This window comes from Primulina eburnea, chromosome 13 (assembly GCF_022965805.1).
Source record: "Primulina eburnea isolate SZY01 chromosome 13, ASM2296580v1, whole genome shotgun sequence".
Lineage (NCBI taxonomy): Eukaryota > Viridiplantae > Streptophyta > Magnoliopsida > Lamiales > Gesneriaceae > Primulina > Primulina eburnea.
In genome coordinates, this window is record NC_133113.1 from 1,014,694 (window position 1) to 1,027,931 (window position 13,238).

Here is a 13,238-nt window from a genome sequence, read left to right on the forward strand (position 1 = left end):
GCGTTGATGAATCAGTCCGTGCATACTTGATAAAAGAACAACAAAAAATTTGGCAGAAAAGAATGGAGACGGCGGATGGCTCTGACGGGAATTCTACACCGTTTGGGGAGTTCCTCGGAGGAACTTCACCATCCGAGTCCGACCTTCCACCGCACTAATTTACTCTCATGATTGCAATGAACTAAAAATATGTTTATCTTTATTGTTGTTGTGTGTGTGCTTTTTTTTTTATTGTTGGTGATACGTCACTTTTAGTATTGTCTACGTTTTTATGTCTAAAAATATCACATGTTTATCAATTTAAATTAAGTCGATAATAAGTGTTTGTACTAAATTGTGTTATGTATTTCTTTGTCATTAAATTGTTCACTAGTTCCATTTGATAAGTATTATAAATAATAAATTATAATTAATTCATTAAAAAATTAAAACAACATTTGATCAACAAAACCGACTCACTTCCAAGCTTTATCTTGGTCGACCAAAGCAAGATACTTTGTATCTTGCTAAAGTATCTTGCTTTGGTCGACCATAGTATGCTTTGGTCGACCAAAACACACATGTGTGTGCTTTGGTCGACCATGCATGTGCTTTGGTGACCGAAGCACATCGTGTGCTTTGGTCGACCAAAGCATGTCACATGCTTTGGTCCACCAAAGCACACATGTGTTGTGTTTTGGTTGGTGTTTTGGTCGACTTAACTGTGGGTGTATGAGTCGACCAAGTTTGTGTGTTGGTCGATCTTTTATTTTTCAAGTCATCAGTCGATCAAGAACAATGATACTTTCTTATTTTTTTTTCCAAAAGTACTATATTGCAATTGTTATGATGACATTTCAGTGATTTGGTGGAATCTCTATATTGATCTTCAAATGAATAGTGATCCTCCAAAAATAGAGGATCACTGTTGCAGTCTCTAAAATAGAGATTGCATTTGGAGTTGGGTTGGATCACCAACCCATACTCTATTTTGGAGATTTCATCCAAAATAGAGATGGGTTGGAGATGCCCTAAATACATAGATCAATCAATCACTTGTTGCGATGGACACCGAAGAACTAAAGTTAAAGTGGCTGAGATTATGTTAAATTGGATGTAATTAGTGTATCTCTTCTGGAGAATTGGGAAAACCCGCGGACGATGATCTTTGATTTTTCAGGTTTCAGTTCGGTGATTTATTAAAATATTTTAAGTAGTTCGAGACAGGTGTGTGGATATTATTCTCATCCTCGAACCCACCCAAAAATAATATTAATGATAAAAATAATAATATTTATTAATATTAATAATAATAGATAATAATAAATTTTGGTTCGTATAATCTACATACTCGTCTCCGTACTGTCCCATTAATATTTGGAAAAAACTTGTGTGAGACGGTCTCATGGGTCGTATTTGTGAGACTGATCTTTTATTTGGGTCACTCATGGAAAATTATTACTTTTTATGCTAAGAGTATTACTTTTTATTGTAAATATGGATATGATTGACCCGTCTCATAAATTATAATCTGTGAGACAATCTCACATGACACCCACTCTTAATATTTTTGAAATAGAGATGAGAACGAGGATCTGAACATCGCGATTTCGTGATCGGTGATTTCTCGAACTCAAAAAAATGAGGATTGAGATGAGTATATGGATAAAGATTGAATTCGAGAAGGAAGATTAGGATGAGAAATCGGCCCAGTTGTCCCTCCATTGTCATCTTCATTTTAAATATAATATAATATAAATTAATGATTAGACAAGTTGGTGAAGTTGTTTTCGTATTTTATATTAAGGGCACCCACAGTAGTGGGTATTGTGGATGTCATGTCATCCAAATATTTGACACCACCGAATATTCATAATTGTGACCTCTTGATTTGTGTGCAAAGTGAATAACCGGTTACAAATTTGTAACCGGTTATTCATATTTTTTTTTTCATTTTTTAATATTTTTAATTAAACTTTCTAATTTTAATAATCATTTAAATATTTTTTTAAATATTCAAAAATATTTTTAATATTCAAAAATATTCAAAAATATTTTTAATATTTTTTATAAAATTGTAAGTTATTTTATTTAAATGAAAATAAACTATTAATTAAAGTGGCAATGAGACCCATAAATATTTGATTGGTTAAATATTTGATTGTGAAATGTAAGATATTTGAATAGTGAAATATTTGATTGATGATGTGGACTATGAGACCCACAAATATTTGGAGAAAATACATCTACTACTGTGGATGGCCTAATATTGTCAAGCTTGCATTGGCAACGTGGAATTTGTTTCGAAAAACAAAAAAATTTGTATGAGACGATCTTACGTATCGTATTTTACGAGACAGATTTTTTATTTGGGTCATCCATTAAAAATATTATTTTTTATGCTAAGAGTATTATTTTTTATTGTAAATATAGATATGATTGACTCGTCTCACAGATAAATATTCATGAGACCGTCTCACCAGAGACCTACTTATTTTGAAAAGCTCCTCCCTATGCATTAAATTCTTTTTGGAAGAACTTTAAATATACAAATTATTTCTTTGATTATTGTGATACGATAATGATATTTTTCAATTGCGTAATGCACTAAATGAATATATTGACTTTGATTTATAGGAAAATTAATTTTTTTTCATTTTTAATTATGTGAGTTTCCAAGTTGCATTTTTATATTGTAAGTTGATTATCAATTTTCACTTTTAGCCATTTAATCAGAATGCTAATATAATATAGAGTGCTCTCATAAGTTAATGATGTGCTCTCGAAAATTATTGATAGGACGTATTAAGTTGTTGATGAGTATAATAATGTTCTGTTAAATCTAAAAGTGAAAATAAATAATGATTTATATGATTAAAATTACGACTTAAAACTTACATAACTAAAAATAAAATAATACCAAGTTATAAGATTTTGTCCATAATTTATAGTCTATTTTGTTTTCCATACAATTTAGAATGTTATCAAGAAAATAAATCAATGAAATTGAATACAATTATACACATTAGATATGAGTATTAGTAAAAAAAAATATTAAATATCAATAGTGGACTATATACTTAAGATAAACCAACAGGAAAATGCATAATCTATTATTATTTATTAAGTTTTCCCATAATATAGCTAAAATATTTACTTTTTAGTGTACTTGTTTGTTTTTTTATTTATATATAAAATGAAGTTGTGAATTTTGTGTTAAAAAATACCTGTAGCCCAGTGGACACAGATTAAAGTTTGTGTACTAACAAGTGTTGAGATAATTAAGACATAGGTGTGTAGATAATAAATATTATAAAAGATACAAACATGATGTAGCTTTATATTTTAATTTGATCAAATAATAATAAATAATTAATATGAAATTATTTTCAATTTATAAGAGGACAAATACTTATGTGAGACGGTCTCACGGATCGTATTTGTTAGACATATATTTTATTTGAGTTATCTATGAAAAAATATTATTTTTTATGCTAAAAATATTATTTTTTATTGTGAATATCGCTAGAGTTGACCGATTTCACATATAAAGATTCGTGAAACCGTCACAACTCACAAGAGACCTACTCTTAGAAAAATTGTTCGATTTTAAAAAAAAATTGTTAATTTTTTTAATATAAAATATGGAGTGATTTGAATAAATTTTTAATAGATTAAAAAAAATAATTATGTAATTAAATATTTTAATGTCATGTATATTTGGAAGAAATGAGAAATCCATGTGATATTTATGTACATAAAACATATGACACGTGTACTCCGTCTATTCATCCGACACGTGTAACCGTACGTTACCTTCTTTTTAATTAATTAATTAAAGGGGAAAAAAGGAATAACTGTGCTCAGCACACATCAAATCACAGTTGTATCTTTCACCTTTCTGCCTAAAGGAAATTGCTTAAATGTACGAACAGTGATTCGCGACCACTGATTCCAGATCTATCCTCTTTCAAATTGTTACTAAATTTTTTCGAAGACTGAAATTCGGGCAAGTATGGATGAAAATCTGATAAAAAGGTTGGAATCCGCGGTTTCACGGTTGGAGGCGCTGTCCGCCACCGGATTTAGATCGGGCGGTGTGGCGGAGGGAGCTGGGGATGCGGCGACGGATCCGTCGATCGTGGCGTATGGCGATCTGGAGTCGCAATATCTGAGTAGAGTTGTGAGCGCTGGGGAGAAGATTGAGGGACAGGTTTTGGATATTTCGAAGGTTATAGAGGAGGCATTTTCTGTGCAGAAGGAGCTTTTGGTTAGAATCAAGTTTACGCAGGTTAGTGAATTTTAATCGTCTCGATTTTGATTTGGTTTGTTTGGTTTTAGTTTGTTTCTTATCGGAGCATGTAATGTGATGAAATGTTGAACAAAGTGAAACAATTTGCGTTATTATCGGGACTAATTCATCCTTGTGTTGTAAAGTGGTATGGCTACGGTCTGGATAATGGTGGAAGATTAAAGTCGTGATGGTTAAATGTAAGGCGTTCATTGGACAATTTTAGTCGATAATGATTGTTCTGCTGGGGTCTTTTGTTATGTTACACTGCTATACTTGGCCAATTTTGTTCGATAACTTTTGTTATGGTGTTCTGTGTCCTGCTATAACATCGCTTTCTGATATTTCGCTGCTAGATGCTGTAGCTTCCACCTGTGAATGGATCCCTAATACCTTCTTTTGATCATTCTTAATTTTGTACTCTTTTTTCTATTTTGTACTGTGATGCTAAGCCTGATCATGGCACTTCCAGAAACCTGACACAGCAGGATTGATGGAATTCATAAAGCCGTTGAATGAGGTGATGGCAAAAGCTCACGCATTGACAGAGGGAAGGAGATCTGAATTTTTCCATCACTTAAAAACTGGTTCTGACAGTCTCGGAGCTCTGGCATGGATTGCATATACAGGAAAAGACTGTGGTAAGAGGAATTTAGAAATAGATGTACCATTGATTGTTTATTTAGCTCAAAGCATTCTCTTTTTCATTTCTAGTTGATCTATTTTCGTCATCTTAGGAATGAGCATGCCTATTGCACATGTTGAAGAGAGCTGGCAAACGGCTGAGTTTTACTGTAACAAGGTAATATTTCTGACTCTTTGCATTAGAACTCCAAAGGGTTCACACACCACCAGTGAGAGAAACAAAAAGAAAGCAGAAAAAAGGACAAGAAATTAGGCAAACTTTGGTTCCCCTCATCCTTGAATATGTACCGTATTTATATTGGTATCCCTCCGATGTTTTTATTGGAGCTGAATGATTATGTGGTGATGATTGAATATACTTTTGCCACATCACTGAAGGATTGAGAAAATGTATGTGTGCTAGTAAGATGTGTTTTTTGAATAGGGGCTGATTTTTGCTCTTAAGAAGGTGATTCTGTACTATACATGTTGTCAATTTTCTTGCATAAACGGATAGGGAAATGGGGTCCGTATCAATCGTGGAGTGCAAAAATGGTAGACCAATATTGGAGTGCAAATATCAACCATCTAATCGCCATTACGGGTTTTCAAATTTGCAGAACATGTTGATATTTCATGGTACATAGTATATCTTTAGTACAACCAGAACTTGAAGAGTTTATTCACATGCTGATATTTAAGTTAGTAAAGAAAGCCAGTTGATCTGAGTATAAATGTCTTGGGTTGAGTCCTGAATACTCGTGTCTTTGAGACCTTAAAATTTCATCATCATCCAATTGTCTGAGTTATTTCTTAAAAAAATTCTTCTTGTTGCCATCTTTTATGTGGGAAGGATTCTTCAAGTTTTAAAGTTTGATGTGTACCCAATGATTGCACAGATTCTTATGGAGTACCGAAACAAAGATGCCAATCATGTTGAGTGGGCAAAGGCTTTAAAGGAGCTCTATGTACCTGGGTTAAGGGATTATGTCAAGTCTCACTACCCATTGGGCCCTGTTTGGAGTGCCACTGGAAAAACTGCAGCACCTGCCCAGACAAAAGCTCCAGCTCCTGGTGCACCTGCTCCTCCCTGTCCCCCCCCTGCTTCACTATTCAGTTCTGAGAAGACCCAGCCTTCATCGTCAGGTCCCAAACAAGGCATGTCTGCAGTTTTCCAGGAAATTAATTCTGGAAAGTCAGTTACTGCTGGTGATTAACTCTTTATGATTTATTTATGTTTTTTAACTTTCCATGGATTTATTATGTTCTCATCTCTGGCTTTTTGTTATTTTCTTAAAGGTTTGAAGAAGGTCACTGCTGATATGAAAACCAAGAACCGTGCAGATAAAGCTGGTGTCGTTACTGTTGCTGAAAAAGAAGGCCGTACTGGCTCACCATCATTTTCAAAGTCAGGACCTCCGAAGTTAGAGCTTCAAATGGGTCGCAAGTAAGTAAAAATGTTTATTTTCGTAAGCATAATGATAGGTTTGATTCCTTTGTCAACCAAGTTAAACATGGCTTACAGATGGGTGGTTGAGAATCAAATTGGACGAAACAATTTAGTAATTGATGATTGTGATGCAAGGCAGTCTGTTTATGTCTTCGGGTGCAAGAATTCCGTTCTTCAGATACAAGGTATATCTTCTTTGGTAGTAAACTAAATCAGAATCCAACTATACTTCATCATTTTTTGTTGGCTTCTCTCGTTAGGAGTTCTGAAAAGCTTTGTACGGGCATATCTATTTACAGGTAAAGTGAACAACATTACAGTGGACAAGTGCACTAAGATGGGGGTGGTATTCAAGGTCAGTTTAAGAACTTGTGTTAACCGGCTTTCTGTATATTAGAAGCCATCAGGCTGTAGATTAACTAACTCATTTTCTTTTTGATACTTGGGGAACTAGGATGTTGTAGCAGCTTGCGAGATTGTTAATTGCAATGGTGTGGAAGTGCAATGTCAGGTAATGATTCTTTATGATGTTGGAGTAAGGCTTTCCTTCTCCCTTTGTGCCTATAAAAATAGGCTTCAACTTAGTGGTGACTCTTGGGAACTATTCATAGCAGCTGCCTTGGTTTAAATAAGAATCAGATTTTATTAAATATTTTATGATATAAATTGTTACCTTTCAAAAATAATCCGACCCGCTATCTTCATTAAATGTCTAGCATGCCCGTACCTTAAGAATCACGAAAGAGAATCAGCTGGAGCAGCATTGTGGTTTAAGATACCTTCTGTTCTTTGTAAATCTTTCTTTACAGGGCTCTGCTCCAACAATTTCAGTCGATAATACATCAGGATGCCAATTATACTTGAGTAAAGATTCTTTGGAGGCTTCTATTACGACTGCAAAGTCGAGTGAAATCAATGTGCTGGTACCCGCATCTGAATCGGATGGTGATTGGGTATGTATCCCTTCCTATATACAGAATGCTTATAGCCCTTACCTTCCTAGTCTATGCTGATTTATAAAATCCCTTTTAACACGTGTAGTTTATTCGGTAAAATTCATTTTCATTGCCAATTTTCGAGCATAACTTAAAATCTTCTGGGCTTTCTCATAATATTCAGTTTTGTCAAATCCCAGATTATCATTATGATTTTTCAACGATAAACAAGCTAAGTATTTTAGATAAGGTTGATCCCTTTTATTTCAGGGAGAGCATGCTTTACCCCAACAATACATTCACGTTTACAAGGATGGCCAATTCGTGACAACCCCCGTGTCCCACTCCGGAAACTAACTTGCCGGATGGAAAATCATCAGATTTCATCGGTCCTTTTTTGACACTTCTCTTTTTTGATGATGAAAGGCTTAAGATCGCCTATTTTTTGATTTATTATGGTTATAACTCTTTTGTGTTTCTTTATTCATTGTACGGTTTGTGTTTGGCTCTTTGCTCCGTTTTTTGTATCCATTTGTAACGGAAACTGTCCGCCGTCACCGTCTAATTTGGCAAAAATGTATGGCTTTTGTTTTTGAATGGAATCTCAACATTATTTATTTATGCCTATTAGTGGGTTTTACTTGTGGAGGTGGATGACAAATCGAGAACTCAATTCTTCAATGGGTTTAAACGAATTTTGAATTATGCCCATAAGCAGGGATCATAATCTATAATCATTTTTCGGATTAGAAAAGGACCATGAGATAAAATAATGGACGTTATTGAGTATTTTAATAAGACAAAAATTTGTGTGAGACAGTCTCACGAGTTGTATTTTGTGAGACAAATCTCTTATTCTATTCGGGTCATCTATGAAAAAATATTATTTTTTATGTTAAGAGCATTACTTTTTATTGTGAATATATATGTAAGGTTGACCCGTCTCGCAGATAAAGACTTATTTTTTTTAATAATTGGTTAGTTTGTTAATTATGTTTATAACTGGTAATAATGAATAAAATTAACCCTGTGAGTGCCTATTGATGCATTAAAACATATTTCGATATCCGATTAGAATACAAGCGAGACATGGGAATTTATCTAAAGTTGAACGCTCTAGAGGTATGGTTTTCATGTGGACGGACATCTCTTTTTCTATTTCTCAGGAAAAAAGTAAGATATTTTAATAAATTTATCATTCCTTTTTTTATTTCCTCTCTTGCTCATCTTATTTCCTCATAATCTCATATGGAGATGTAAACGATCCAAATTAAATCAAACCAAACAATATCAGGTTTGAATTTGGTTCGTTTAAAATTGTTTGAAGAGCTCGAGCTCGATTCGAACTTCTATTACCAGGCTCGAGTTCAGTTTGCTCAGTTTGTCTTGAAATTACAAAACTCGCGGCTCCTTAAAATCTCGTTTATTATGTTAATCAAGTCGAGCTCGAGTTTGATTCATTAATAGCTCGTTTATCATGTTTAACAAGTATATCTTGAGCTCGGCTCGTTTTTTAGCTCGTAAAGCATAGAATTGAGCTCGAGTTTGAGCTTGATTCGAGCTTATTAAAAATTAAAAATATCAAATATCTAATTTCAAATCAAACATAAAAATGTAAATTCATTCATAAATAACCGAAACAACAAAAAAACAACTAAAAAAACATAAACTCAGTATACTATTGAACGTCCCAAAATAATACATTTAGCATCCAGATAACAAATATTCGTCATACACTGATATCACAATATAAATAACATTGCAATAATTTCACTCATTTAATACTTCAATTCCTTCCATTAATATTAATACTAATATTTTTATTTGTAACTCAACAAATAAGCCAAGTTCGAGCTTACGAGCCACCTAAACAAGTCGAGCGCGAGCCCGCAAGCATATTATTGAACATGTTTGTGAGCTCATGAGAAGAATATCCTTAAACTTGAGCTTGATTTGATTAATTTTTCGAGTTTGAAATCGAACTTCGGCTTGATTTGATATGAATAACAAACAAACTCCTTTGCACTAATATATATATAGTACTAAATAACTATTTTTCTAAAAAACTAATAATCGTTATCATGCTTCATTTTATACTTTATTTATAATTAGCTAGTTAAACTTTAAATATAACTGAATTAGTATCTAATATATATTTAATGACATATATTTTCTTGAAGTATTGATATGTTTAAATAAAGATGATCATGAGTTGTTATATATATGTTGTGTGTGCGCGTGCGCGCCCGTGCGTGTGTATATATATTCCCGTGCGTGTGTATATATATTCACATCTATATAAATAATGTCATTTTAACAAATAAATTGAGAAAACCAATAATCTTACACAATGAAAATTGTATAAAAACATTAATTAAGAAGTACAAATATTTCAAGTTCTTCCCGTATTAATTAGCAACTGATCTTTAGTTAGTTGTGGATGCTTGTAGAATATATCAGGGGCTGCGAGAGTGGCTACCTGGGTTAGACCTGATTTCTTGCGACTGCGCAAGCTCTCCGGTGTAGCCGTGCTCGCTGCTGGAGAATTCCTGGCTCGACGTCCCCGCCCCGCCTTTCCTGAACCTCTTCAAATCTGGGTATGAGCCCGAGTCCGATTCCGAGGTGCCGCCTGAACTGAACAGCGCATTGTGGCCTGGCTTGACTCCCTCGTTTAGGTCATCTAACGAAACATCTCCTTCCAATGCACGCACAATCTGCACAAATGCATGCATGATACCAATGATTAACCACTAAAGATGTGTTCTAGAACATATATAAGGTTGCATTTAGATGGATGAATTTAAAATTCATGGACTGAAGAGCTAAACCTGGCTCATTTTGGGGCGTCTCCTGGCAGAATGCCTAATGCAAGCTGCAGCACAAGCCACCATGCAAAGCATCTCCTGCGGATCATAGTTGTTTTCCAGCTTTGGATCCACCAGCTCCTCGTACCCTCCTCCTTCCGACACCTTCGAAAGAATCGGCCTAGCCTGCATATATGCCATACAACATTCCAGCCATCACCATACTAAATCCGAGTATTATTAACAAACTCGAATTCGACGTACCCAATCAACTAAGCCGTCGTCATCACTGGTGATGTCGATAGGGCGACGTCCAGTTATTAGCTCCAGAAGCATGATCCCGAACGAGTACACATCTGATTTCTCTGTGAGCTTTCCACTTGAGGCGTATTCAGGTGCCAGATACCTGTGTTTTTCGAACTGATTAACTCGTTTTCTCGAATCTATAGAGTTCGAGTCACACCGAATACATGAAAAGTAAAATAAAAATCGAGTTTACGTTGAGTTGTTTCGACACTATGGGATGAGATATTCGTACCCGAATGTTCCCATGATCCTAGTCGAAACATGAGTGTAGTTGTCTGAAGAAAGCTTCGCCAACCCGAAGTCAGCCACCTAAATAATTTCATACAAAAACGACTGAACATCGAAAAATATTACATATGCGAATTATTTTATAAGCACGCAACGAGTGCCACGGATCACTGGTATAGCAGTACCTTGGCCTCAAAGTTGTTGTCCAGCAAAATGTTTGCTGCTTTAATGTCTCGATGGATAATGCGAGGATGACCTGTATAAATATATTAGATAATTAATGTTGTTATTATTATATAAAAGTGGACAAATTTTAATAATTAAGAAAACAATTAAACAAAAGAAGAAAATTGGAGAAAGTTACAGTCTTCATGAAGGTAAGAAAAGCCTTTTGCTGAGCCCAAAGCAATCTTAAGTCTCGTACTCCAATTCATTGTTGGCTGTCCATTTCCTACACAAAGGATATATATGTACATCTTTTGCATCAAAACCTTAAACTTGTAAGTTGTTTTTCAAAAAAAACTTTCTGATTCGTTTTTTTCCTCTTGCAACACATGGTAATAGTGTACAGATTGACAAAAATCCAGTCTTGGGAATGATTTTTTGAATTTTTTTTTCCCGTGAAATTTGATGCAAAATAAGTGTTATATATAGCTATAGAACATGAGGGGGAAGCATACCATGGAGGTGATGTTCAAGGGTTCCATTAGAGACAAATTCATAAACCAACATCCTCTGAGAACCTGAGATGCAATATCCAACCAAAGACACCAAGTGCCGATGATGCACTCGGCTGATTATATCCACTTCCGCCTGGAATTCGCGTTCGCCCTGCCCGCTGTTGGCTTTCAGGCTCTTCACCGCGATCTCCTTCCCGTTGGGCAGCACACCCTTGTGCACGAATCCGAATCCGCCTTGCCCCAGCAGGTTCGACTGCGTGAAGCCGCCTGTAGCTACTGCCAAGTCGTTGTAAGTGAAGTTACTCTGGTTGAAGCCGAGGGCCACGGCTGGGTGCGGAGGCGGCAATGCAGCCTGGTGCGGTCCGGAAAAGCCGGCCGAGCTTAGCTCGCTGCTGCTCATCATTGGTGGAGGGGGTGGTGGCGCCAAAGGCCAGCCGTGTTCGGAGCTTATGCCGGGGCTGGTGTAGGGTTGCGGGATCTTCATTACGTGGTCTGTGGAAGGGCGACCGCCCTTTGCATGCCAGTTTCCGCCACTGTTGAAGTAGTCACTACCTGCGATCAAAACATTGATTCAACGGATCTTGGTGAGATAATTACGTGAAAAATGAGTAGAAATTGTGCTGACATACTCCTGTTTCCATGAGAATTATCTCTGTAGTAGTTCATATTGTCATGCGGCTTTCGTTTCTTCCTTCTAGCACAAGATATCAAGAAAACAACCATCATAAGGAGCAGTAATCCTGCGCCCGCCGCTGCTCCTGCTATGATTGCCTTCTCATTAGAGGCTGAATCATTTGACTGGGAGTCGATCGATGGTGCCGAGTTGTTCCTCGAAGGAGAAAGTGTTCCCGAGCGAGGCGGGGGCGGTGGAGGCGGAGGTGGAGGCGGAGGTGGTGGGGGTGGGGATGGTGAATTCCCATTCTCATTCCCATTCCCACCTGAATTTGATTTCGGTGGTGGTGGAGATTTGTTTTTATCGTTAGACGGCGGAGAGTCTTCGTTGTTATTGTTGTCGTTGGAAGGCGGGGAACCGTTGTCTCCAGAAGGAGAGCCTTTTTCGGGCGGCGGCGGCGGCGGTGGCGAGCTATTCGGCGGAGGAGGAGACTTGGAATCTGAATTGTCCGAAGGTGGTGGAGGTGAAGATGAAGAGTCGTCGTCCGGTGACGACGATGACGATGAGGAGGAGGATGAAGGCGGTGTTGGAGAGTCTGACGATTTAGAATCCGGCGGAGGAGATTTCTCCGACGACATTGTCACAGATTCTTATACAACTATGTAATCCGTCAAAATATAAGCATTCCCCGCCGCTCTCCAAGTAACGACCCTGATCAAGATTCATGAAACCACGTACTTTGAAGAAATTATCAACGAAAAATCCATCATTTGAAAAATTAACCATCAAGATCAAACATGCACCTACATTTACTCATGTTTATTTTCTTTGAAATTTTGAAGTCCACCAACTTCATTTGAATTAAAACACAATATAAATATCATTTCTTTGACAGATTGTGATCCAAGAAATGCAAATGAACAAACCAACATTCACATAATATAAATTAATTATGTTCAAGAAAATAATATCTATAGCTATTCAGAAAATCTTGAGAAGAAAAGGTGAAAGGGAGAGAAGTGTGGGGGAGAATCTACCTTTAGGAGAAGGGGCAGGGAGGATTCTCAAAGCAAGGATGCAAAAGAGATGGTGCATCATTATAGTTTCCAAAAAAACAAAACCATGTGTGCCTCTTCATTTCTCTCCCCCTAAATCTCCTATAAATTAGGAAATTGAACTAAATTTCTATTTTTAGATTTTAAATTAAATTAAATATTTTTTTAATGGAGATTATTCTTGCTTCAAATGTAGTTATTTCCCATTTTGATACAACATATTTTAATCATGATGATTTCATAGTTCAATTTTGTAAGATTGATTTTCGGTTC

The 13,238-nt window shown here is 36.0% G+C and overlaps 2 protein-coding genes across 2 annotated transcripts; one reads left to right on the forward strand and one right to left on the reverse strand.

The window, feature by feature from the left end:
* Positions 1 to 3,836: 3,836 nt before the first annotated feature.
* LOC140808947 (cyclase-associated protein 1-like) lies at positions 3,837 to 7,917 on the forward strand. The gene is made up of 10 exons (XM_073166340.1): positions 3,837 to 4,270; positions 4,743 to 4,911; positions 5,008 to 5,072; positions 5,794 to 6,103; positions 6,194 to 6,341; positions 6,420 to 6,529; positions 6,644 to 6,699; positions 6,799 to 6,855; positions 7,154 to 7,297; positions 7,550 to 7,917. Exons 1-10 carry the CDS (start codon positions 3,995 to 3,997, stop codon positions 7,634 to 7,636), a joined length of 1,422 nt encoding a protein of 473 aa, XP_073022441.1. The 5' UTR covers positions 3,837 to 3,994; the 3' UTR covers positions 7,637 to 7,917.
* A 1,659-nt stretch (positions 7,918 to 9,576) lies between these two features.
* On the reverse strand, positions 9,577 to 13,060 carry LOC140808946 (proline-rich receptor-like protein kinase PERK15). The gene is made up of 9 exons (XM_073166339.1): positions 12,948 to 13,060; positions 11,927 to 12,621; positions 11,298 to 11,849; positions 10,982 to 11,068; positions 10,803 to 10,873; positions 10,622 to 10,698; positions 10,348 to 10,489; positions 10,108 to 10,269; positions 9,577 to 9,993 (listed from the first exon to the last, which is right to left on the reverse strand). Exons 2-9 carry the CDS (start codon positions 12,546 to 12,548, stop codon positions 9,736 to 9,738), a joined length of 1,971 nt encoding a protein of 656 aa, XP_073022440.1. The 5' UTR covers positions 12,549 to 12,621; positions 12,948 to 13,060; the 3' UTR covers positions 9,577 to 9,735.
* Positions 13,061 to 13,238: the final 178 nt, after the last annotated feature.

Coding starts and splice junctions, on each gene's coding strand:
- LOC140808947 (XM_073166340.1), top strand. CDS start 3,995: ATGGATGAAAATCTGATAAAAAGGTTGGAATCCGCGGTTTCACGGTTG. Junction 4,912..5,007: donor ATATACAGGAAAAGACTGTG/GTAAGAGGAATT, acceptor TCGTCATCTTAG/GAATGAGCATGCCTATTGCA. Junction 6,342..6,419: donor GAGCTTCAAATGGGTCGCAA/GTAAGTAAAAAT, acceptor CATGGCTTACAG/ATGGGTGGTTGAGAATCAAA.
- LOC140808946 (XM_073166339.1), bottom strand. CDS start 12,548: ATGTCGTCGGAGAAATCTCCTCCGCCGGATTCTAAATCGTCAGACTCT. Junction 10,874..10,981: donor TTCTTACCTTCATGAAGACT/GTAACTTTCTCC, acceptor ATATTTATACAG/GTCATCCTCGCATTATCCAT. Junction 10,270..10,347: donor ACGACGGCTTAGTTGATTGG/GTACGTCGAATT, acceptor GCATATATGCAG/GCTAGGCCGATTCTTTCGAA.